The sequence below is a fragment of the Chiloscyllium punctatum genome, chromosome 1 (genome assembly GCF_047496795.1).
Source record: "Chiloscyllium punctatum isolate Juve2018m chromosome 1, sChiPun1.3, whole genome shotgun sequence".
Taxonomy (NCBI): domain Eukaryota; kingdom Metazoa; phylum Chordata; class Chondrichthyes; order Orectolobiformes; family Hemiscylliidae; genus Chiloscyllium; species Chiloscyllium punctatum.
This window is the reverse complement of record NC_092739.1, coordinates 9,169,723-9,196,955: the sequence shown is the minus strand read 5'-3', so window position 1 is coordinate 9,196,955 and position 27,233 is coordinate 9,169,723. Positions and strand designations below refer to the sequence as shown.

General features: G+C 41.5%; 1 protein-coding gene across 4 annotated transcripts in view; it reads left to right on the top strand.

The window, feature by feature from the left end:
• The window catches only part of arhgap10 (Rho GTPase activating protein 10), a 205,769-nt gene that overhangs the window by 91,381 nt on the left and 87,155 nt on the right, over positions 1 to 27,233 (top strand). For 3 of the 4 annotated variants that reach the window (XM_072567731.1, XM_072567637.1, XM_072567813.1), the window contains exons 6-10: positions 8,795 to 8,905; positions 15,410 to 15,514; positions 18,004 to 18,133; positions 21,330 to 21,436; positions 23,220 to 23,314. In XM_072567731.1, the coding sequence (XP_072423832.1) occupies positions 8,795 to 8,905; positions 15,410 to 15,514; positions 18,004 to 18,133; positions 21,330 to 21,436; positions 23,220 to 23,314 (548 nt within the window). The remainder of the gene's footprint in view (positions 1 to 8,794; positions 8,906 to 15,409; positions 15,515 to 18,003; positions 18,134 to 21,329; positions 21,437 to 23,219; positions 23,315 to 27,233) is intronic. The other variant, XM_072567806.1, reaches the window with a different exon arrangement.

Sequence of the window (27,233 nt, the reverse complement as noted above, 5' to 3'; positions counted from 1 at the left end):
GTGAGTACATGTAACGATAAATCTAAATCTTATTATAAAACATTATTTATTCATTGGATTTTAAGTGTTGTTTCTACTTGGTCAGTGAGGAAGCATCTGAGCCCGAGATCATTAAACAGGTTAAAAATGCATAATGGTCTCCTGTACAAATCCTCTGTAGGAAGTAGCGCTGGACCAGATTCCCTGTCAGAGTTGGAAAGGGTGTGTCTGACACTAAATGATTTAATCTGCCACTTTAATCTTAGACTGGATCCTTTGCAGCTTCCATGTCTGGTTCCAGCAGGAATTCAGTGGGGAAGAGGGCCTGGGGTCAAATTGTTAGTCATAATTCCTTTCTTTGTTATAAACTGAGAAAAAATGTCCTTTACTGTCTCTTCACTACACTGACTCCTACCCATTTGTTTTAAATGGAGCTCTGAGACTTCATTGCCTCACTCCTCGGTAATGCTCATGCCAGTCGTATCACTCGCTCTCTCATAAAAGCAAAATGTGGATGCTGGAAATTGAAAAGAAACTCAGCGAAAGAACTGAACGAGCATCATAGCTAAACGGACTCAAAATGCTAATTCTGCTTTTTCTGTGTTTGGTTGAACCTCTGTCTGTTGCACCCCACAGTGTTGACCCTCCCTCTCGCACTCCTTGATGGCATTTATCCTTTCTCTGCTCCCCTTGACTTTTGGTGCCCCTCTCTATCTCATCCCTCAATTATGTTTCCCCTTTCTCAGTTGCCCTTTCTATATCCCTTCTCTCAACATATCAACTCTCTTGATCTCTCCATCTCTCTTTCTTGCCCCCTCAATAGCCAGCTGTGTCCAGCAGGAGATTGGGGAGAATCTCCTCAAATCCTAGGAACACTATCATGCAGACTCCATTGGAGGTCACATAATCCTTCATGTAACTTGCATTAAAGCTACAATTGCAAAGTGTAATAGTCTTCTGGACCAGAAAAATGCAACTCTAAATGATGATATAAAAATGTCACCGATGGCTCAGTGGTTAGCACTGCGGCCTCACAGAGGCAGGGAGCCGGGTTCGATTCCAGCCTCGGGCGACTCTCTCTGTGGAGTTTGCACATTCTCCCCGTGTCTTGTGTGGGTTTCCTCTGGGTGTTCCGGTTTCCTCCCACAATCCAAAGATGTGCAGGTCAGGTGAATTGGCCATGCTAAATTGTCCATGGATGTGTAGGTCAGGGATATTCTAAGGTAGTAGGGGAATGGGCCTGGGTGGGATACTGTTTGGACTTGTTGGGCCTAATGGCCTGTTTCCACACTGTAGGGGACTCTGTGATTCTATGAATATATCAAGACAATAGTGATCTCCTCAAGTCTGAAAAATAATCGCAGCATTTTAATAAAAAAGAAAGATTTGGATTTATATTTCACCTTTAACAAATGTAAACTTAATACATATGGATCTTAAATAAATAAAAAACATTTAGAGTCATAGAGTCAGGGAGATGTACAGCACAGAAATAAACCCTTCGGTCCAACTCATCCATGCCGACAAGATATCCGAACCTAATCTAGTCCCATTTGCCAGCATTAGGCCCTAATCCCTCAAAACCCTTCCTATTCATATACCCATTCAGAGTTGTAAACAATTAAGTACTTTTGAAGTCTAGACACTTGTACAAAAGCCAGAATTGTACTGCTGAAAAAGTTTGATGTCTGTCTTCCCTATTTATTATTATGCATTGACCCACCTCAAAGCTAGGATGCCTTGAAGTGTAATCGTTCAATTATACAAATATGTTTAAATTATGATTAGATTAGATTACATTACAGTGTGGAAACAGGCCCTTTGGCCCAACAAGTCCACACCGACCCGCCGAAGCGCAACCCACCCATACCCCTACATACTACAGGCAATTTAGCATGGCCAATTCACCTGACCTACACATCTTTGGACTGTGGGAGGAAACCAGAGTACCCGGAGGAAACCCACGCAGACACGGGGAGAATGTGCAAACTTCACACAGTCAGTCGCCTGAGGCGGGAATTGAACCCAGGTCTCTGGCGCTGTGAGGCAGCAGTGCTAACAATTGCCCACAATTATGACAGCAGAGTTTACAAATTCTGTGTTAACCATTTTAATCATGATTTGACATAATAACTTGGTCTGTTTTGAAGTTCAGTCTCATTTTAATTAATATTTTGAGTAGGAATTTGATCCCAATCTTATTTTCATTGTTAGATTTAGATTAGATTCCCTACAGTGTGGAAACAGGCCCTTCGGCCCAACCAGTCCACACTGACCCTCCGAAGAGTAACCCACCCAGACCCGTTCCCCTCTGACTAATGCACCTAACACTACGGGTAATTTAGCCTGGCCAATTCACCTGACCTGCACATCTTTGTACTGTGGGAGGAAACTGGAGCACCTGGAGGAAACCAGCACAGACACGGGGAGAACATGCAAACTCCACATAGACAGTTGCCCGAGGCGAGAATCGAACCTGGGTCCCTGGCGCTGTGAGGCAGCAGTGCTAACCACTGAATCACTGTTCCATAGAACTTTGCAGAAGTACAGGACTTTAAAAGAAAGATTGAAATGTGTTTATAAGGAGTGTCTTAAAGCATGAAAGGGAGATGGCGAGGCAAAAGGGTTTAGTGAAGAAACCTAGAGCAACCAAAATCCCAGCTTTTAGTGCTGGAATTGTTATACCTATCAGAAATACAGTACTGAGGTTAAAGTTTAAATTAATTCAGCTTCAAAGAACTGTGATTAAATTGGAGGTTCCTTTTTGTTTTGCTTTTCAAAGAACGTTTTAAATTGAACAATGAGGGCTGATAGCATCACGGAAAAGTCCAAACTGGAATTGTTACTGAGTTAAAACCAAACAGCAGTCTATTCAAAAGTAGTTTGGATTATTGGTTAATCATTTCTTATTACATACCGTCTGCTTCAGTAACTTGTTCAACTGATTGCTGTGATGATATCATTGATATTTGTCATTTAAACCAAAACAATTCAATAAACAAATAGTCAAGCCGAAACAAAAAAAAATCTAAGTCAACGCTAAAGTCATACTGCAACCATTAGCTACTTAATCTAGTGAGAATTTAATTATCCGATTAGTGGAAATTTCATTATAAAGGTATTGGCACATTTCTTTGAAAATCTTGCATGATTTATGTGGCCAGATAATGAATTAAATGTGTACGGTGAAATCCTGATCAGTCAAATGCCAGATGATCTGCCCACAAATTACGTTACGTGGAGCTGTGAGAAAGCTGGGGAAGCCTCAGTGTTTACAGTTGACCTGCAAATGCGCTCGTTTGAACAAAACACTGAATGAAAACACAGTAAACTAGGAATTTTGTGAAAAGTGAATTTTAATTTTAATTTGTTCGCACCTTACAATAGCCTGGTATGTGTAAGCATTGAAAATTGTTAGGAATTGGGAAAGGAATTGTCAGAAATGTTTAATGCAGAGTCGAGAGAGTGGAGCTGGAAAAGCACAGCAGGTCAGGCAGCATCTGAGGAGCAGGAGAATTGACATTTCGGGCATAAGCCCTTCATCAGGAATGTTTCATCATCATCATCATCATCATCATCATCATCATTGTCGTCAATTTTCCTGCTCCTCGGATTATGCCTGACCTGCTGTGCTTTTCCAGCCCCACACTCGTGTCTCTGATCTCCAGCATCTGCAGTCCTCACTTTCTCCGAGAAATCTTGATTACGATGATATTGGATGAGTGTGATGCAATCTGCCGTGTCGTAAAAGCAGTTGAACATGTTCTTGGTATTTTGGTACTGCTGCTGTATGAAATTCCAGAGCACTTTATGACTTTTGCGCTTCAGCTGAGGAAACAAGAGAGTCAGCAGACAGCCATTCATTAGGCTTTTCAGAGTGGTTGAGCTCTGTGGCTGAAGAATGTACTGCATCGATGATTGCCTCATCTGTCAGTTTGGTTGGGCAGTGTATATAGTGCTGTATGACTACTTTTCCATGGTTGTCCCAGCTGGATTTCGATGTCAACCTTCTGCTGACCAGTGAAAAGAGGCTCCATTTTGGGTTAGTTGGTCTCACCCTACTCCCCGTCCTCTTAGCGTCTTGCACATTTGAACTCAGCATGGTGGAAGCCTTTGGGGCTTCTGTCATCACCTTTCACGCCTTCCCTGGTGATGACAGAGTCAGAGGACCATTGTCGATTGTCATTTTCCTTTTATTTAACTTCCACTTCCCTCTCCCATGCCTTAATGCTGGAGCTCATATTGATAGTTTTATTAGCCTTGTGCTGTGTGGGTAATGTCTGTGTATTCACAAAGCAACATGGCTTCTTAGACTTTCCTATCACATAATGAAGGGCTTTTGCCCAAAATGTTGGTTTTCCTGCTCCTCGGATGCTGCTGGAACTGCTGTGTTTTTCCAGCACCACACTAATCTGGTTTCCAGCATCTGCAGTCATTGTTTTTACCTATCACAAAAAAATGGCAGCTTTTTGGTGCCATTCACTTTGGTGAAGACTGTAGTAGTGACACATGCCTTGATTCCTTCCTCCATTATTGTAAACATCAAAGAGTGATCTGGTTGAAAACAAAATACAGGTCATTCTGCGTATTTTGATATCGTGAAGTTGCTGTAATGTGGTTGACAAATTGGGGAAACTGTTTCTAAAGTGCAAACTTTTAAAGTGTGTTGGCTGTAACACAATTACATCGTCAACACTTTAAGCACTATTTCTCAAGTGCAATTTTACTATAATGCGGGGATGTACGTCTGAGGCTCTCTCAGGCTCTGGTCAGACTACACTTGGAGTATTGAGTGCAGTTTTGGGCCCCATATCTCAGGAAGGATGGACTGGCCCTGGAGTGTGTCCAGAGGAGGTTCATGAGAATGGTCTCACGAATGAAAAGCTTAACACATGAGGAACATTTGAGGACTCTGGCTGTATACTTGATGGAGAATACTTGAAACATACAGAATACTGAATGGCCTGGACAGGGTAGATGTTGGGAAGATGTTTCCAATGGTAGGAGAGACTAGGACCTGAGGGGACAGCCTTAGAGTAAACCTTTTAGAACGGAGGTAAGGAGAAACTGCTTCATCCAGAGACTGGTGAATCTGTGGAATTCATTACCACAGAAGGCTGTAGAGGCCAGGTCATTGAGTGTGTTTAAGACTGAGATAGATATGTTCCTGAGTATCAAGGGGATCAAGTGTTACGAGGAGAAGGCGGGAGAATGGAGTTGAGAAGCTTAACAGCCATGATTGAATGGCAGAGCAGACTTGATAGGCTGAATGGCTTAATTCCTACTCCTATGTCTTAGGGCCTTATTCCTGACATTGCTTCTTGATGTGATGGGTGCCTTCCCGCAACAACTTTCTCTATTTTGGACGATCACAAACCAGAGTCAACTGTGAGTCGTAAAACTTAGTCTAGTCAGCTCAACACTTGAGCGTTGCTTCGAGAACATCTCTCAAGCTTTTCCATTGTCCCCCTGGGAGTCTCCTGCCATGACTCTAATTCCAAAAGAGCAGTTGCTTCGGCTGTGAATAACACGTCGCGTCCAGTTGAGCAGTTACTATGTGATGAGCACCTCAATGTTGACCAAGCTACAGGGAGATGGTAGTGTTGCTGCACTGTCTGTCTTGTCACTGGATTTGGAGGATCTTGTACAGGCTATGCTTGTGATACTGCTCCAGTGCCTTAAGGTGCCTTCTGTCAGTTGCTCAAGTCTCTGAGGCCTATCGCAACATGGTGCTCACAACAGTCCAGTAAACTATAACCTTACTGTCACATTTGAAATTCTCAAATGCCATTTTGCTCAGTTGGCTGAGGGCTGCGATGATGCATTGGTGGGTCATGGTTGATTTTTGTCAACTACATTTGGCTTTGTCGCGAGGAGGCATCCCAAGGAGGGAGGAAAGTGAGTTAGCAGTGTGGAAAGATGTAGGGAGAATGTGCCAGAACGTGGGGCCTAAGCAATGAGGCGTGGCTATAAATGGTGGAGTTTGGGATAATCAAAAGAGAAGAATTCGAGAAGTACACGTCTCTCAAAGTGTTGTGGGCCTGGGGGAGTTTGCAGAGGATCACACATATATAGTTACAATATTATAGATTTTGTAACAGCTGTAACCTTTTAAAGATGGAAACAAAAAAAACCTTTAAGCATGGTTCCACATACAAAAGCCGCATAACCTCTCTAGCAGACTTGACTGCAGCCAAGGCAAGGAACTTTGCGTTTTTTAAGAGTCAATCACAAAGAATTATTAATTCAAGAATTTCAGGACTTTCCAAAAAGACTCAAAGCTATTGTAATAGAGTCATAGAGTGATACAGCATGGCAACATGCCCTTTGGTCTAACTTCTCTGTGCTGACCAGACATCCTAATCTGACCTAGTCCCATTTGCCAGCATTTGGCACATATCCCTCTGAAGCTTTCCTATTCGTACACCCTTTCAGATGACTTTTAAATGTAATTGAACCCAACTCCACCACATCCTCTGGAAGCTCATTCTATACACGCACCACCCTCTGTGTGAAACATTTGCCCCTTTGGTCCATTTTAAGTCTTTGCCCTCTCACCTCCAGCTTTGGACTCCCTCACCTTGGGGAGAAATCTTGGCTATTTATCCTATCCATGCTTCTCATGATTCTATAAACCTCTATAAGTTCACCCCTCAGCCTCTGATGCTCCAGGGAAAATAGTCCCAGTCTATTCAGCTTCTCCCTGTAACTCAAACCTTCCAGTCCCAACAACGTCCTTGGAAATCTTTTCCCCTCAAGTTTAGCCACATCCTTCCTAATAAAGGGAGACCAGAACTGAATGCAGTATTCCAAAAGTGGCCTAACCAATTTTCTGTAAAACGGCAACATGACCTCCCAACTGCTATCTCTGACCAATCAAGGCAAGCATCCCAAACGCTGCCTTCACCACCCTGCCTACCTGTGACTCTACTTTTAAAGCACTATACATCTGCACAGCTAGGGCTCTTTGTTCAGCAGCACTCCCCAGGACCTTTCCATTAAGTATACAAGTCCTGCCCTGATTTGCCTATTCAGGTATATCTCATATGGTGATGACACAAAGTTAAAACTGATGGTGATTTGCAAGTGGGGGCACTCTACAAAGAGAAATTTCAGGAAGGTGCTGTCTTCCAGGTTCATACAAATGTCTGGATGGATGAAGGCAGTTGCGCCAAAAGTGTGGAATTTGATGTCAGGAAAACTGCACAAAGGAAAAATGTGTTTGTTTACTTGGGACATTTTCAGGTACCATTTTGACAATGGTATAGTCAGTGATGTGAGATTGATACACACTGATTGGGCAGTTATTCCTTGCAGTCTTACAAGTGCCATTCAGTCCTTGGATGTTCAAAAGATGTTGGACAATTGAATATTGGAAGTTGAGAAAGCATTTACGAATAGTCCATGGATAATGGAATAAACCTGCTCCAAATATTGTTGAAAAATATTTCTAAATGTGCTCACTTGCTGCTACTCTGATGCTATTTGAGGTTTACTTTGTTAGCACAGTGAAATATACCCCAAAATGTGCATCCATGGTGAGTACGTTATCTTGGGGTTTATTACAATACTCACTATTTCCAAGGCTATAACATCACAGACTTACACATAAAGTCTCAGTCTCAGCTGTACTGATGCGAGTATACATTGCATGTATCTAACAGACTCCTTTGCTGAGAAAGTGACTGAAAATGATGTCACTTTATATCCGGACACCACATGTTGTGATGTCAGTAAATTTCTTAAAGGTACAGGCATGATCGATCTGGACCCGATGCCCTAGTGATATGATATAGTGACAGTACGGAAGATGGTTACTTGAAGATGGTGATGCTAAATTTACAACAAGTGAAGAGCAGGGGGATTTTTATGAAGATGCTATACAACAAGTCAGTTGAGACAAATTATTCAGTGATTCTGATGGTGATCAATTTCAACATTGTGTTGTAGTGAATTCACTGTGCATTTATGTTGATTTGGATGGAATATACATAGTGTGAAAGTTATAAAGCAAATAAACATTAATATACTTGCCTTAGCATTTTTGGATATACTTTTTTTCACAGTCCAATCCCACAGTCCAAAGATGTGCAGGCCAGATGAATTAGCCATGTTAAATTGCCCATAGTGTTAGGAACATTAGTAAAAGGGAAATGAGTTTGGGTGGGTTACTCTTCGGAGGGTCGGTGTGGACTGGTTGGGCCGAAGGGTCTGTTTCCACACTGTAGGGAATCTAATCTAAATTGGGCCAAAATCAAGCCTTAACCCCATGAGAACATTACCCATGTCAAAGTTGACCTAAACCTTTTGGCCTAAGATATTGGTATATAAGTTTGACTTTTACACAAGTATATATAGTTTGTTATACTTATCATTACTTCAGGATGCCCCATACTGCTTTACAGTCAGCGCGTTACTATTATAAGTAAATACTTGTAATATGGAAAATACAGCTGCCAGTTTTTGCACTGAATCTCACACAAAAGAAACGTGATAATGACCAAACAAAATACATTGTAGTGTTATTAGTTAAAGGGTACATATTGATTTGGACCTGGGGTGAAGGGACTGTCTAGCTTCTCTGTGAAACAATGTCATGAGATCTGTCACATCCATCCAAAAAGGCAGAAAGGGCTTTTGTCTATTATTGCGTCTGACAGCACAGCATTCCCTCGGTTAGCCTGCAATTTGCACTTACGCCTCTGAAGAGGAAGTATAGCCTAGTTTGTACAAATATATCATTAACTAATAGCATATCTTTTCCATTCTGTAATTCCAGTACAATAACATTTCAAGGTATCTTTGTGCTTTTTAGGCTGATAGTCAGCTAGAGCAGATACGGCAACATTACTATGAGCTGTCACTCGAGTACGTGTGTAAGGTGCAAGAAATTCAAGAGCGGAAGAAGTTTGAGTTTGTGGAGCCTGTAAGTAAAAAATTATACTTGCTGTATAAAAAACATTTGGTTGTATTTCTTTTTTAGAATCCATGAAATTACTGTCTACTCATTTCGTTAAAGTTTACACTGAAATCAGTAGTGTAATAATCTTTTCCTGTCCCCTAAAACTGTCAACAAGGGCTTCCTTCATTGTTGCAATGTTTGATCTAAATCAGGATTCTGTTTTGCTGAATGAAGTGATGCATAATTGCAATTAGCCAAGTGATGGTAGATGTGATGAACTTCAGCCACCAATGACCTGCCTTCACTGAAGGATAGGGCAAAGAGCTGGAGGTGCTGAAAATCTGAAGCAAAGACAGAAATTGCTGGAGAAACTCAACAAGTCTGGCAGCGTCTGTGGAGAGAAAGCCGAGTTTAAGGTTTTGAGTCCAGTGACCCTTTTTCAAGAAGAGTCATTGAACTCAAAACATTAACCTTACTTTCTGTCCACTGATGCTGCCAGGTCTGCTGAGTTTCTTCAGCAATTTCTCTTTTTATTGAAAGTTGTTGGGTTGGATTTTGCCAGTAAGAAGGAAGTCCAACTATAGGGATGACAGCATAGCAATAATATTGCTGGACAGTCATTCAAAAGTCTTGACTAAACACTCCAGAACCCATGAGCTCAACCACAACAGATTGAGGAATTAAAATTCAATAAATTCATCAAAATCTGTAATAAATGCTGGTCTACTTAATATTGATACTATCAGATTATTGTAAAAGCCCAACACATTCTTAAATGTTGTTTGGGGGGAAGATCTGCCATCTTGACCAGGTCTTTTTTTACTTTTAATCCATTAACTGTTTTCTCCCTTATTTTCTCAAATACGTGGTCATTCTTGTAAAACTTATCCTTCACTGAAGTGCCTATTTTGTAATCTTTTTTAGTAAACACTGAGCTAAAGTAACTATATATGTCTTTTACCTCTTTCTTAATTCCTTTTTCTATCATTTGAATAGTTATTTTTTTCCTGTATTCCTTGATAATTTAATTTTCCCATTTGTTTTTGTTGCTTTATGATGGTTTGTTTTAATTTCTTTCCCTAGTTTTTCTTTTCCTTGTCTTATCCCCTGTTTTCATGTCCAACTACTTGTTTGGTTAATTTGTCATCCATGGTACCCCAGTGTTAGGGTAGCTTGTTTTTTGTGCCACAGTGCGATACGTTTCTCATGAAGTTTAGGAATTAGTCTTTGTACTTCCTTTTTTTTTCAAGGTTCTTAACTCCTCTAACCTTCTTTGAGGTTCCACATTTCTATCCTCAGAATTTGCACTTACTGAACTTATTTTGTTGTGCAACTTCTGTAACTCATTCTTTGACTTGTTGTATATTGTGACGACTGTATTGAAATCCTGCCCTCTGCTTCCTTATGTCTGAGCATGAAAGGCCTGCTTTGAGTGAAACTGGGAAAGCTGTTTTTCAGAATTGCCGGAATCAAACTGGCAAGAGCCTTTCATTCCTGATGTAGGGCTCATGCCGGAAATATCGATTCTCCTGCTCCTCGGATGCTGCCTGACCTGCTGTGCTTTCCCAGCACCACACTCTCGACTCTGATCTCCAGCATCTGTAGTCCTCACTTTCTCCCTGGAAAAGCCGTGCCTAGCGCCAACACAGTGGATCTGGGGGAATGAGTGCACGCTCTTGAACGCAAGTTAGGAAGAAGCAATGCTAAAATGAAATTGGGCAATACCTGGGTTCAATTCCTGCCTCGGGTGACTGTCTGTATGGAGTTTGTACATTCTCCCCATGTCTGCGGATAATGGGTTTCCTCCCACAGTCCAAAGATGTGCAGGTTAGGTGAATTGGCCATGCTAAATTGCCCATAGTGTTCGGTGCATTAGTCAGGGATAAATGTAGGGGAATGGGTCTGGGTGGTTTATTCTTTGGAGGGTCGGTGTGGACTTGTTGGGCCAAAGGGCCTGTTTCGACACTGTAGGGAGTCTAACAAAGTTCAGTGAAATATGGAGAAACAGAAGATAATTGGGAGAATTCATGAACCAGTTAAAATAAAATTAAACTTTTTGAACTATTGAAACAATTTCAGTGATTTTTAAAAAAGAATTGGCAAAAAAATCTGTTAAAGTCGACATTACTTGGCAGAAAAGTGATTCTGAATTTAATGAGGATGAGTGAATTAAATTGTCCTTAACAACACTTCAGGTGTTTGATTATGGTATGGAGATGCCGATGTTGGACTGGGGTGTACAAAGTTAAAAATCACACAACACCAGCTTATAGTCCAACAGGTTTATTTGGAAGCGCACTTGCTTTCGGAGCGACGCTCCTTCATCAGGTGATAGTGTGTTAGGATCGAGCCCTCCACAATCACCTGATGAAGGAGCGTCTCTCCGAAAGCTAGTGTGCTTCCAATTAAACCTGTTGGACTATAACTTGGTGTTGTGTGATTTTTAACGGTGTTTACTTAGTTAACCAGTGACCTGGACTTACAGAAAACTTTTACAGACACAAGGAACTGAAAGTTAACTGAACGTCCTGTGCAGTATAATCCAGAACTTATCACAAAAAGGTAATAGCCCTGATTCTAGCACCAGAAAACCCTCAGAATAGACTGGTGTGTGGCCTTGAAGCAAGGTGAGCAAATTCCTGAATTCAGAGGAGCAGAAACCATATGACCAGGAATTTCTTCTTAAGTTCCAATTCATTACAGACAATGGTCAAAAGCCAAATGAATCACAATAAGACAAGACTGGTTTGCCAAGCTAACTATGATTTATGTTGCAACTATGACTTATGCAATTATGTGATCTGTTCTGCAGGAGTGTCTGATAGTAAGTCTGACTTGGAGATGCCGGTGTTGGACTTGGGTGTACAAAGTTAAAAATCACACAACACCAAGTTATAGTCCAACAGGTTTAATTGGAAGCACAGTGGAAAGCTAGTGTGTTTCCAATTAAACCTGTTGGACTATAGTCTGGTGTTGTGTGACTGTAAGTCTGGGTAGTTTAATTGTTGGCACTAAAAGGAAGGCATATATTTTATTACTGAGAAGAAGATATAAAGTATTTATATTTGGAGACAATGGAAGCAGTTCTCAAGTTACCAGGAATAGACTCTGAGTCTCCTAAAGGTCCTTGAGTCTATTGTAGATACTGAGTTGTAAACAGTTGCGTTGTGAACTGTTTGTTTACTTCTGAGATGAAAGGGAGTTGGAATCAAGGATAGTTAATTAACATTTTTACCAAGACATGGGGTTTATGTGTTTCTTGTTGGCATAGAGAAGGGGCCACTGGGTGCGATGCTTGAGATCAGACTACAAGCTTCCCTGCGAACAATGACTATCACAAGACAGCAGAACTGCTGTGTCATCAACAGAGAAGACCAGTCTCTTGACTTTACGAGCAACTCCAATCTAATGGGGGAAGAGAGATGGTCTCCAGTCATAGAGGAGGATACTGCAACCTCCTGTACTGGGAAAATTCTTCTGGGAGGAAAAGTCATCGACTTTATCATTGGTGAGTGATTTCAGAAACTCTCGGAGAACTGAAGAAAGTGTTTGAAGAAAGTCAGTCCACTTACTGCCTAGCACAGCTGGGATGCTGGAAACCATCGTGTCAGTTACACAAAGGAGAGACAGAAACCAATACTTTTCACAAAATACCAACAGAGAGAAAATCGCTGGTCAAGATTTAACTTTTTAAAACTTCTGCCATAAAAGCCAACATACATCAAGCATTAATAAATGAGTGAAGGGTATAACAAACAAAGAAGTAACTTTTGCTTTAAATGGTTCATATAACAAAGCTATATCTCACATAGTTATGAGCATACACTTTGCTTTCACATAAATGTAGGGCTACCTGAAGTCTCCCAATGTTTCAAACCTGACCTCTGTTTTACAGATTTCCTATTTCCCATCCAATCACTTTGCCCATTGAGTGACATAAAGCAGCAGCTGTTTCATCTGAAGCCCCCTGACACATTTACCAATGACAGAGGCCGTGTTAACGCATCCTCTCACAATCAGGCCATCATAATTAATAACACAGAGCCTTGAGAAACGACCTGTCTAAATGATGGACACTGATAACCCTGAGACAGTAGCAGTGATTCTTGCCCAGTCACAATCCATTGACCTTGCTGTTCTCCGCACTTGTTCCTTCTGTCTATTTAATACTTGAAGGACCACATTCTCTGCTGTATTCTCAACAACTTCTGCTTCAACATCAATATTTCTTTGAAGTTGCCAGAGAGAAACTGTCTTATTTTGAGAGAACCTTGTTCTTTCCAGAAATGCAGTGTTTTCTGAGTGTCCAATCAGGTAACAATGACTGAATGTCATGTTAACGCCCACCACAGTTACCTTTCTGTCTGCCCTTTGCTTCTCAGGTGTTCAACCTCATGAAAACTCCAAGTCACACATGCATTTCTTGGAACCTCGCGATATAACAAACAGGAAGTGGCCATCCTCTTCCAGCAACTTTACTCTTACAGAGGCATCACTCAAAAAGAAAACCCATGTGCTTCTCAAAACAGCAAGTGAAAGAGCTGCAGATGCTGTAAATCAGAAACAAAAACAGAAATTGCTGGAAAAACTTGGGCAGATTTGGCAGCGTCTGTGGAGAGAAATCAGAGTGAACTCTTTGAGGCCAGTGACTCTTCCTCAAAACAAGCTGGGACATTACATCTTCTGTCACTTTGATGATTGTCAATTTTCAGATGGTGTGATAATTCTTTAGATTGGACTTATTCTTTTGGTCAGACTTTGTACAAGTGCTTTCCATGTTGTTGAATAGCTGTTAGTATTGTAGCTGTACTGGAACACCTTGGTGGTGGGTGCAGCCAGATTTGGAGCCTATGGTTTCAGTGTGGTGGCTGGGTTGTTGTGAAAGCCTGAAGACTTCGCTGGATCCAGTGGTTTCTTTATGTTGTGTGGAGTGCGGTGCATTGTCTGATGAATGCAGTTCTGGAGACCTCAGATGGGGATCTGAGATGGACCATCCACTGTGGCTAAAGATAGTTGCAAATGTTTCAACTCTTTTTTTTTTGCACTGATGTGTTCGGCTCTCCTATCATTAAGAATGTTTGTAGAACATTTTCTTTCAGTTATTTGTTTAATTGTCCATCACCATTTACAAAGCTAAAAATCACATTACTTGGAAGCTTTGTAACCTGTTGGACTATAACCCGGTGTTGTGTGACTTTTAACTTTGTCCACCCCAATCCAATACCACCTCAACATGATCACCATTTACAACTGAATGTAGCAAGGCTGTAGATCTTTGACCTGATCTGGTTCTGTGATTGCTTTACTCAGTCCACTGCATCCATTTTTTCACTATCTAGCAGACATGTTGCCATGCCATAGAGTCGTAGAGATGTGCAGCATGGAAACAGACCCTTCGGTCCAATCCGTCCATGCCAACCAGATATCCCAACCCAGTCTAGTCCCACCTTGCCAGCACCTGGCCCATATCCCTCCAAACCCTTCCTATTCATATACCCATCCAGATGCCTTTTAAATGTTGTAATTGTACCAGCCTCCACCACATCCTCTGGCAGCTCATTCCGTACACGCACTACCCTCTGTGTGAAAAAGTTGCCCCTTTTAGGTCTCTTTGATATCTTTCCCAGCGTCTCCAGTTTGGCACCTCATTTTTAGCTAGGCCGACTGTTGCTCTTGTCATCACCCCTGTACTCCTTAGTAAACCAGAGATCATCCTCTGACTTGAAGGTAATGGTAGAGATAATGAGCCATGAGGTTACAGTTTGTGGTTGAATACAATTCTGCTGCTGTCACGGGACTGTTCGGTGGTCACTCAGTCCAGTGCTGTCATGGACAGTTGTATCTGTGACATGTATGTTTCCTCTCTCAAGTACCTTCAAGCACATGGCGATAGATACGTTTTTCAAGACTCTGCCAGCTCAGTCACTGGTATTGCAACCAAGCCAATCTTGACCACACCCAGCATACTGTCTGTGCCCTTTTCATCCTTTTTTTCAAAAGTTGTATTCAACGTGAAGAAATACACTGATTCATCATTTGAGGGAGTGCCGAGGTTGGTAATCAACAGCAAGTTGCCTCATCCTTCAAATAAAAACAGAATACTGTGGGTACTGAAAATCTGGAAAAAAAAGAGTGAAAAGGTGGAGAGACTCTGCTGGTCCGCCAGTATCTGTGGAGAGAGAACTAGAGTTAACATTTCAAATCTGATTATGGTGGCTCTTCAGCACCTTCTCCATGTTCTGAGGCAAAGTGTTCTAAAGTTACACAACCCACTGAGAGAAAGCATTTCTCCTCACCTCATCTCTTCTAAAAAGTGACAACTAATTTTGGGTCAGCGTCCCCTAATTCTGGGCACCCACAAGAGAAAACATTATTTCTGCATTCACCTGCCAAGGCCTGGCTTACCTGGCCAGTAACGTTGCTGCTCTGGTCCCGTTAAAGAGAATAAGTGATCCACCTCGCCCAACCCTCTTTTTCCCAATCAAATGTAGACATCAATTAAAAATGTAACTTCTTTTTCTCTTTCAGATGCTGTCCTTTTTCCAGATGCTTTTCACCTTTTATCATCAAGGCTATGAGTTGGCCAAAGATTTTGACCATTACAAAACAAACCTACACCTGAACATACAAAATGTAAGCGTTTTGTTTTAATTTGGAAAACTGAGCATTAATAGGTCTCCAACTGTATGCTTGTGCTTTGGATCAAAGTTCGAGCATCTGATTTTTCAAAACAAAATTGTGCCTCATTCAATTCTCGTAGAGTTCCTTTGTTCTGATGTTTCTTTTGTAATGAATCTTAGCACTAATGAGCTGCCCATGGCTCGGGGCAGTTTTATGATTTGTGAGGAGGTAGTTCTGTAATGCGATGGTTACGTTCTTGTGCACCCTGCATTGTAGAAAAATCAGACTTAAAGTGTTGGTGCGTTACAGCCAACACATGTTTTAAAAGTTCAGGCTTTAGAAACAGTGTCCTCAATTCGTCAATGGCGTTACAGTGAATTCACGTTACCGAAATGTGCATTACAGCAGAATGACCTGCAATTAATACAAAATAACAGACAATGACAGTCCTTTTGTTTAGTTGTCCCCATGCATTATAACTGTTCACTTCCAGCAAAATATTTAATTGTGAATTATTGTGAACACCTAACATTTATGTAGGTACCTTTTAATGTAGTCAGAATCTTGAGGTGCGTAATTTTGTTTTTTTTTGGTTTGTTTCTATGCCTTGGGTATTTCTAAATAAATAATCAAGCGACAGATAATGTTCAAGTTGAACCACATTAAACCTTTTCACAGAACTTCAGCACTTATTTTACACTGTGTTTCAATAACATTTGGGGAAAAAAATGTTCCTGTTTGTATTAAGCTTAATATTGATATTAGTATCCCAGTCTAATATACACACTACTGCAAGTAATGCACATACTGCCATCTCCTGTCCAAATAGTGTAAAATCATCAACCAGATTTGGAAATTTAGGAATAAGCTCTCCTCTCAGTTTTGATTTATACATTCGTCAAGAAAATGAAAGCGAGCCGGGAGTTGCATTTCTATACACATTATTTGTGGGCTTAGGATATCTCAATGCGCTTTGCAAACCATTAAATACCAGCCCCAGGAAATGGCACTGGAGGTGTCAGGAGGACGTGTGGTAAAATTACAGGGAGGTCTATCGGAGGAAATCTTACATATGGCACCACCAGAATCTTGCAAGCTGCCTGTCCCAAAGAGATAAGCAACTAATGTAAATATGCAAAGTACTATACCGTTTGCATAAAGCTACTTCATTTAGAATTTGTCACAGTGTAAGGAGACTCTCAGCTAAATGGCTTCCAACCAGTATCAACCTGGCAGAGGGGTTAAGACATTTTAAGCAAAGAGGGATTGTTGGAGGGGGCATCAATTGCCATGGCTCTAATGATTTCAACCAAAAACGCTTATCTTTTGATTCTTGTCACTGGAATTTACTAAAAATGTTTTCTTGTCTGCCTACTGCAGGCTGTCAGGGTCCTTCCGATTTCAGCAGTGACTTCTGCTGTATTGTGGGCACTGTGACTGGGCTCACTGTATACAGGAGCAGGCTGTAATTAGAAGGGGATGGCTCACCAGATGTCCGTGTGTACTCCCAGCATGCTTTTCTGAGGAGCGAGGTTGACAACATTCACCACGTTGACTGTGATCTTCACAGGGATTGCTGAGGCAGTGGAGGGGATCTGATCGGTATTTGGGGTGGGAGGGTTTGGAGTTGCGGGGAGAGCTACTGGAAAATTCAGAAGTTCAGCTGTCCCTGCGTGCTGTGTTATTCTCACTCTACAACATTTATTCTGTAGGTTATCTATCTGTAAATCAGCCTGATTGTCAGACTTTATCTCTCGACTCCTGAGGCTCGCAGCCTCATTCCTGATGAAAGGCATTTGCCCGAAACGTTGATTTTCCTGCTCCTCGGATGCTGCCTGAACTGCTGTGCTATTCCAGCACCACACTCTTGACTCTGATCTCCAGCATCTGCAAGTCCTCGCTTTCACCTGGACTTTGTTTCCAGTTGAATGGGAACAGGAAAGGAAGCTGCGGCTGTTACAGAGAACTGGGCGTGGATTTGATACCCCACCCTGGTGAAGCTGCATTGGGGAGAGGGAGAAGGCAGTTTAGGGAGATTTCGGAAGGGTCTGGTTGCAGGCCAAAATTTTCCTCCTTTTCCTGGCCTGACATGAAGTTCTATACCTTGTCTCCAAAGCTGTCCTTCCCTTTTTTCTGCCGCAGAGTTTCTGAACATGCTGAGGAACCTAATCTGCTAGGGCTAAACCTATAAAGCAAGTTGAGTCCGAGGCTGCTAGTCTCATCAAAATGTTCACATTGCCTCGTGGGAGTGCGTCGACTGTCAGTCCTTTTCACAGCCTCCATTAAACCTGGAAGTGGGATCGGGTCTGAGATTTTTAAACGTCTAAAAGCTTACGTGGGCCTGAGCTCCTGCTGCTTCTGGGGTTTGTGATTCAGCCCCTGTTACTGTGTAATGTATAAAATACCACAACAAGGTTCCACAAAATGGCAGTGAAACGTAACCAATCATGCTCTTTCCCAGACTGTTTTGTCAACAACTTTTACATTGCTCTGTTTTACAGGCAAGAAATCGCTTTGAGGGTGCAAGGTCAGAAGTAGAGGAACTAATGAATAAAATTAAGAAAAGCCCTCATGAGTTGATCAGAGCAACCCCATTTACTGCAGAGGGTTACCTTTATCTACACGAGAAAAGTATGTCTGTTTATTAAAATATTTTTGAATCATTTTGTATAGTGGATTTCACCTAAACTAAGCGGTTTTCAAGTTCATTTATTGAGGCTGTTTTCAAAAAGAAAGTGCACAGAGTTTTGATTTTCCACTTGTTTTACCTCTCTCCCTCAGAATTTGAACTACGTTATTAACAGTTACAATGGTACAAGTTGGAAACAGATTTTAGCTGCGAGCACTTTTATTGGTGAAGAGATCTGGACCTATTCAGAAGTTTGATCTTCAGGATCATTAAACGAACAACATGAACATGATAGAAATAGGAGTGGGCCATTTGCCTGCTCCTTCATTTGATTAGATTGTGGCTGATGTGCTTGTAACTTCAGCTTCACATTCCCACTCAGTAACCATTTAGCTCCTTCTCAGGAATCTATCGGCCTCTGCATTAGAAGTATTAAAGGATCCTGATTTCACTGGCTTTTGAGGAAGAGAGTTTAAAAGACTTGTGACCTTCTGTGAGGAAAAGATTCTCCTCATCTCTGTCTTAAACGCGTGATCCATTATTGTTAAACCCTAATTCTAGATTATTCCACAGATCTTTTCCACATCTTCCCTATTTAGAACCCTTTTCAATGAAGCCATCTCGTAGTCTTAGAAAATCTCGTGAAAGTTTCTCCTTTACACAAGAAGAGAGGGAGACAGAGTTTCGGAAACAATGTGCCAGTCCCTTATTCTGATTAGACCTTTGTTTTCTTATTAGTTTTAGGAATTTTCTTTGCATTATGTACCATGAAGGTTGGTGCACTTGGTTAATGCTTCTTTCATTTCCTTATTTCTCATCATAAAACCTCACCTCTGCCTCAAAGGGACCTATGTTTAGTTATGCTCATCTTTTCCTTTCCGCATGCACATTAAAGCTTTTACAGTCTGTTTTGGTGCTTCTTGCTAGCTTACTGTCATTCTGTATTTTTAAATTCAATTTTGTGGCAGCCTTGCTGAATTGTAAAATCCTCACAACACTCAAATTGACTGCATATTTGACAAAATTATAAGCCCCTTTTTTAATACTTTGTTCTTTTCCCTCTTAACGATGATTGAGCCAATTTTTCTACTCTGTTTTATTCCTTAAAGTGTATGATATTTGGCACGTTATGAATGACTTCTTTAAATGTTTACAATTGCATATCCTCCTCCATATTTTTTAATGTGATCTTCTAATCCACCTTGACCATTTTCCCCTCTGAGCTATATAATTTGCGTTATTCAGAGAAAAATCCCTAGATTTACTTAACCCTCTTTCCAATTCGATTGAAAGTTCTCTCACTGTTCCTGAGAGACTCCCTTCTTACCAGATTATTAATTAGTACTGTCTAATTGGACAAGAAAAATGGTCTGAAATAATTTGTTCCCTGATATTTTTCTGGATCAGTATGCCAAGTTTTGATCGTATGCCATAAAATTATCCACTGAACTATTATTGAAAATTTGGTTTGCGTGGTCTTTGTGAATATTAAGTCCCCAAATGATTATTGTGGAATCCTTGTTAAATGTACCTCTAATTAATAGTGTACCTGACATTGCAATTTCTGAGAGGGAAGGAGTCTGAAATAACTCCTCAGAGGCCAATAACCTGTCACCAAGTAGCCCTTTGTTTACACATGAACAGTCCTTAGCTATAGTGCTGCATTAATACAGAGTAAGGCACCAGAAAGTCAGTATTTCTGACACTCATCCTTTTTATATGTCAGCCAGGGCTCCCTGATTGGATCAGATTATCAGCTCCAATCAAGGAACTGTTATTCTCCAGCTGACTGTCTATTCTACAGTCATTACAGGGTCTACACATTTTTTTCGATTAGTGTTTTCTGCCTCTTGTCATCCTGAACCTTGCTCATCTATCTGCAAGCACGGGTAGATATTAATCTGGCCCATAGGAAGTGGTGCTGTGATAGGGAAGACAGACACAGTAGAAGTGGAAGGGAAGGCAGGCAGTGAAATGATTGTCACCTTCCCAAAGCAGATCATTTCGCTTGGGCATGGAAAATTGAGAAGGCCTTCTCACCTGAAGATCAAATCGTTGCTCGTAATTGGTCATGAAAGAGCCATTTCCTGCCACTGCAGCCTGAACGTCCTCTACCATGTGGGAGGAGGGTCTGCTAAGAGCTGGTGACCTCCTTGTGAATCCATACTGGGGGACACAGGCATTGCTGCCTAATCAGGCACCTTGAGATCCATGGAGCATTCATCAGTGTTATTTGCTCAAAACCTGCTTATTTTAGATGTAATCTACCATGTTTCTATCTGTTCTCTCTGATGTCATCCTAGTCACTTTTGATAAATGTTCTTTCTTTTTTATCTGCTTCCAAACAGTTATCCAAATTGCTACTCTATTGTGTAGTCTTGACATGCTTACTGTTCTTAAATTGACTTTCCGAAGATCACTCTGCAATCTACCAGCTTACTGATTGGATTTGTTGGGATACTGCGTATGCTTGTTTAATAGCTTACTTGCTGACATAACAATGAGACAATGGAAACAAATGGAGGGGTTTACAAATAGAAATAGTTGCAATTTTGGTTTAATCAGATGATGCCTTCAATTGAGACATGAGTCAGCTTTTCATTGATGATGTCAGTCTTCACAGGATGATCATTTTGCGAACTGTAGCCATTGCTGTCATTATTCAACACCTGGCAACAACAGAATTCACATCCACTTCAGCAGAAAGAATATAATCGTCAAAGTACCTAAAAACATTCTAAAGCCCCCTTTAAAGTAAAATTCAGATTCCATTGCCTTTGTGTCTCTCTAAAACTGTGATCAACAATTGTACACTGATCCCATTTGACATACAGGAACTACACATAGAAAATGCATTGTTAGGTTCTCGATGTGATGCATCTGGATCTTCATACATGGTGTTTGGTGAAGAACAGGCAGAAATTTGTCTGTTGAAATCAGTGCAAATTCTTCCTAATGAGTCCTATTTGTTCATCAAATAGCTGCTATATGTTGTCCACCATGCTTTCAGAAGCAAATTTGGCTTCTCGAGCAGTTCAACTGTTTGTGATCTCAACTTACTCAACTGTCACAACTCATGGAAAGCATTTCTCAAGCTACATATTTGGTCAGTGTCTCAAGGAAAGTGGTTCTATTATTGCAATGTTAAACATTTTGGTGAATGGTATAATACATCAAAATGCTTTTTGTGTTTTCTAGGAACAGGCCCTTTTGGCTCAAGTTGTGTGAAACATTACTGTTCGTATAAAAAGGAGACAAAGACTTTTACCATGGTGCAGTTTGATCAGAAGTCAGGTGGGAAAATTGTAAGTATTTGAATTAAAATTGTTTGCACTTTTTGTGCTTTGCTGTTTTTCATCTTATCTCCAAGATGGACTGTAGGGCTAAAGTTTGAAGCTTTTGAAGCCTGTTTGAGACGCTACATAAGCACTGTATTAGTTACTTTCTTCAGTTTTACACGTTTCACAAGCTGCAGAAGTAAAGCTTAACTTTGTGTTTTGAGGAAGATACATATAGAGGAATATTTTGAGGATGTAACTCTGAAGATGGATGAGGGAGATCCAGTAGATGTAGTGTACCTGGACTTTCAGAAAGCTTTTGATAAAGTCCCACATAGGAGGTTAGTGAGCAAAATTAGGGCGCATGGTATTGGGGGTAAAGTACTAACTTGGATTGAAAGTTGGTTGGCTGATAGGAAACAAAGAGTAGTGATAAACGGCTCCATTTCGGAATGGCAGGCAGTGACCAGTGGGGTACCGCAGGGATCAGTTCTGGGACCGCAGCTTTTTACAATATATATTAATGATATAGAAGATGGTATTAGTAATAACATTAGCAAATTTGCTGATGATACTAAGCCGGGTGGCAGGGTGAAATGTGAGGAGGATGTCAGGAGATTACAGGGTGACCTGGACAAGTTAGGTAAGTGGTCAGATGCATGGCAGATGCAGTTTAATGTGGATAAATGTATGGTTATCCACTTTGGTGGCAAGAACAGGAAGGCAGATTACTACCTAAATGGAATCGATTTAGGTAAAGGGGCAGTACAGAGAGATCTGGGTGTTCTTGTACACCAGTCAATGAAGGTAAGCAGCTGAAAATGTGTTGCTGGAAAAGCGCAGCAGGTCAGGCAGCATCCAACGAACAGGAGAATCGACGTTTCGGGCATAAGCCTTCCTGAAGAAGGGCTTATGCCTGAAACGTCAATTCTCCTGCTCCTTTGATGCTGCCTGACCCGCTGCGCTTTTCCAGCAACACATTTTCAGCTCTGATCTCCAGCATCTGCAGTCCTCACTTTCTCCCGAAAATCGACGTTTCGGGCAAAAGCCCTTCATCGGGAATGAGGCTGTGAGCCGAGGGGGTGGAGAGATAAATGGGAGAGGGGTGAGTCTGGGGGGTAGATAGCTGAGAGTGCAATAAGTAGATGGAGGTTGGGGATAATGGTGATAGGTCGGAGGGGAGGGTGGAGTGGATTGGTGGGAAGGAAGATTGACAGGTAGCACAGGTCATGAAGGCGGTGCCAAGTTGGAAGTTTGGTACTGGGATAAGGTGGGGGGAGGGGAAATGAGGAAACTGGTGAAATCCACGTTGACGCTGAGGGGTTGGAGTGTCCCTGTTTATGTGAAGCCAGTGGCAATTTAGTATGTGAATCAACCAGCACAAGCTGGAAGTTCCAAACTTATGGCATTATTTTTAAAAATGTGCTCGTTGAATGGGCATTAATAATGTGTATTGTTAACGTGCTGCTATTTTTGCAACAACACATCCAGCCCAATATTTTGGTGAAAGAGTGATTTAACTTTGATTGCTCAAGCATTGAAGACATGGATTAATTTGTAATTCTTTATACTATAGTAACGAAGAGCGAAGGTGTGTACTCCCACCGTAGTAAGTAGGCGATATATTTGTGAGGGATTTTGTGATGTGTTAGTGACGTGATTAGGTGCCATATAAATTTCAGCTTTTCTTCCTCAACATTGAAAGGTTCATGATGCCACTATGTAATACCATGAAACATGTTAGTTTTGAACATGTCCTGGAAAGTTTTCCTTAAAATAAACTAAGAGTTGTGTGTACTCTGTTTTTTAGGGGGATGAGGAGACGTTCATTCTTAAATCCTGCACAAGGAAAAAATCTGATGCCACAGACAAGAGATTTTGTTTTGATATTGAAGCAGTGGGCAGGTAAAACAGCTTTTCATACTTCACTTGTAGAATGTGTGATGGAAAAACGATACTTGTATGTACTTGGAGGTTATTCTTGCATTGCAAGTGCTTCTTTCCAGTGACCATCGAGGGAGTTATGTTATGGACCAGGCCAGAGGCAGCCCAGACCATAACTTGGCTATTTGTTTTGGTAAGCGTACAGTGAAAATTACCCGGAGTAAGTTAGGTAGATTGACTACCAGGTTTTAAAACAGACAAAAAGTTTCATCACAAAATTACGGAGTGAAACACAAAGAACAGAATATAGGTTACCCATAGAACTCAGTCTATCCAAACCAGACTTAATTATGCTGTACTGAAAATACACAACAGTCCCAAAACACAAACCCCTTAAACATTGAGTAAAACTGAAACAGAGGCTTACAGGTCAAAATTAGAAGGGCAGAAGGAGAGAGAGTTCAGCAGCCTGTTACAAACACAGCTCTTGCAGCACTGAACTGAAAAGCAAGAATTCAGTTTTCAGGTCTGACCACTCCCCTTTCGTTATACAGGTCACTTCTAAAACATGAAAGCTGTGGCCTAAAGTTTACATATAAACAAAAAGGCCTCCCCATACCCTTTTCATGTCTGAACCGAATTCAGTGGATTCGGAGCCCGGACCTTTTTATGACCCCTCTAAAAACGTCAAGGACCCTGTATCCATGAGAAAAGCAACAGCTTTAGAAAAAGGGCCAGCTCTGTGACAGTTAACCGAATGATGCAGCACCTTGGAGTCCAGAAATCACAGGTAATGACAACTTGAAAGATAAGTGTGCTTGCATTTTATGAACATATGTAATTTACACCTCAGAAGGGACCACTTCACCTCCTGCAGCAACAGCCCATACCATGATGATCAGACCATTGTAGTTCAGCTGTTCCTGTCTCCCATGACTTGTCTCCTCCATTTCATGACCACTGTGCGATCATGACATGAAAAGCTACATGTAGACTTGAATGCTGCAATATCTGACCAGTTGAGAATGATAATGCTGTGCAATCATCGTGGATATCCTCTGTTCTCACTTTACAATGGAGGATATGTCATTGATGGAGCATCTAAAGATGTTTGGAGTTAGGACGCTAGGACTGTTAGGAACTCATACAGTGATTTCTATTGATTTCCGTTTTGCCCGGCCCCTTTGGAGTGTCACTGAGTCAAATGTCACCTTGATGTCAAGAGCAGTCAATCTGCCCTCACCTCTGAAATTCAGTTCTTTTACTGCTGTTTGGGACAAGGCAATGATATGGTCTGAAGCTGAGTATCCAAATTAAATATTGGTGAGTAAGAGCCATCAGGTCATGATGTCAATTACCACTAATGTTGTTTTGATTGGAAGTTGGATAATTGAGAGTAGGATGATGACCTGACAATTAGCCAGACTGGATTTATATTGCTTTGTGTGTGCAGGATAAATCGAGGTAATTTCCACTTTACCTTCTATTCAGAGAATCCTTACAGCATGGAAGATGGCCATTTGGCTTATTGAGTCTACATTGACTGTTCAAAGAGCATCCTACCCAAAACCTCACAATAACCATGGCTAATCCACCCAGCTTGCACGTCCCTGGGTACTATGGGCAATTTACCATGGCCGGTCCACCTAACCTGCACATCTCTGGACTGTGGGAGGAAACCCACGCAGACATGGGGAGAACATGCAAACTCCACACAGACAGTCACAAGGGTGGAATTGAACTCTGGCATTCTGAAGCAGCAGAACGTAACCACTGAGCCATTGTACCTATTTTAGATGTCAGTGTTGAAGCAGTGTGGAATGGCAGTGTAGAGGTATGGCCAGTTCCTGAGCACACATCTTCAGCCAGGGTACACCAAGGCTCATAGTCTTTGCAGTATCCACTACACTGTTCCTTGATATTAAGTAGCGTGGATTCAGTTCACCGAAGGATGACATCTGTGATGTTTAGGCTCTCGCTAGGTGGCTGAGATGGTTTGTCCTCTTGATACTTCAGGTTGAAGGAATTGCAAGTGCTTCAGCTTCTCTCTCACTGACGTGCTGGGCTCCTTCATTATTGATGATGTGGATTGCGGTCCTCCAACTAATTAAATAATTGTTCACCACCATTCATAGGTGGAAGTGGCTGAATGTTGATCTCATCCATTGATTGTGAGATTGCTTTGTTCTTTCTTTTGCATGCTGTAGCATTAATTTAATCCTCCGTTGTAGCATTGCCAGGTCGGTACCTCAGTTTGCGGATGCACCTTACACTGATCATTGAACCGTGGTTGGTTACCTGTATTGAAGGTAATGGTGGTCTGAGGCAAATGTCAGGACACAAGATTGTAGATTGTGATGGGATAAAATCTGCTGGTGCTGATGGCTCACAGTAAGTCATGGATGACTAGGTTTGAGCTACTCATATTGTGAGCTTGCAGTCTGCAGGTGTATGAATTAATGTTGAAGCATTGTTTTGACAAACATGATTCCTAAATCTAAAGTTCCCAAACATAGAACAGAGAGAGCTATGTGTGTCCACAAAAAGTCTTGAAGGTGGCAGGTTGAGCTGATAAATGAAGAGTAACATTCACACCATGTAAATGCCAGTCAATGACCATCTTCAATAAGAGAGAACCTGACTATCTCCTCTTGACATTACTATTGCTGAGACCCCAACAACTGCCTTCTGGGTAGGGGAGGGGTAAAGGTGCTTACCATTGACCAGTGAGTGAAGCTGTGTAAGTACGGTGACTACAAGATCAGGTTAGCGGCTGGCTACTCTGTGGTGAATATCACTTCTCTTGAATTCTCAGAGCCTATTCCCCATCTACGAGGCGCAAGCGAGTTGTGTGATGGATGCTCTCCACTTGCCTGAGTGAATGCAGTTCCTATAACACTAAGGCAGCCTGATTTATTGGCATCATTCACCACCTTAAATATTTGCATCGTGCCAGCATTTGTTTTGCAATAGTCCCTTCCAAACGCACAACGTTGATTGCCTAGAAGGACAAGGGTATGAGGAACGTGGAAGCATCACCAGTGCAAGTTCCCCTCTAAGTTTCTCACCATCCTGAATTGTAAATATCACAGTTCTTTGTTTTTGCTGAGTTCAGTTCTTCTCTAACAGCTCCCTAAGCCTTACTGCCGGACCTCAAAACCCTGGCACACAACCAGAACCTGCAGTTAGTCAGGAATGGACAGTAAAGATTGGGTTTGCCAATGATGCCTATTTCCTGTGAATAAAAAGAAAATAAAGTTAATGTGGCTCTTAGGGAAAAAATGAGATTTTTGGCTTCATTAATGGAGGCCTCAAACAGTATGAAAGCAAGGAGGTTGTCACAGCATTGGAAGGGCTGCAGATTAATGTATAGAAGTGAGGGACATTAGTTATGTGAAGAGACAATAAGAACTAGGGATGTTCTTCCTAACGTAGAGAAGTTTAAGAGTTTTACTAAAAGTTCAGTTTGAAGGCTTTGGTGGAATAAGTGAGGATAAACCATTTCCATTGTCAAGCAGGTTGGCAATTGGGGGGGGGGGCACAGATTTAATTAGGCGAAAGTGAGGACTGCAGATGCTGGGAATCAGAGTCTAGATTAGAGTGGTGCTGGAAAAGCACAGCAGGTCAGGCAGCATCCGAGGAGCAGGAAAATAGACATTTCGAGCGAAAGCCCCTTCATCAGGAACGATGCAGCCTGACCTGCAGTGCTTTTCCAGCACCACCTTAATCCAGGCACAGATTTAAGGCAATTGGCAAAAGAACTGATAAGAGCAAGTTTTTTTTTAGTGTAGCAAGTTGTTTTAAACTGGAGTGTACTGTCTGAGTGGGTGTTGGAAGGAGATTCAATCCTAACTTTCAAAGGGTAGTAAATAATTCAAGGGAAAGATTTGCAAGGTAATAGATATAGAACACATAGGACTAATAGTTAGCTCTTTACAAG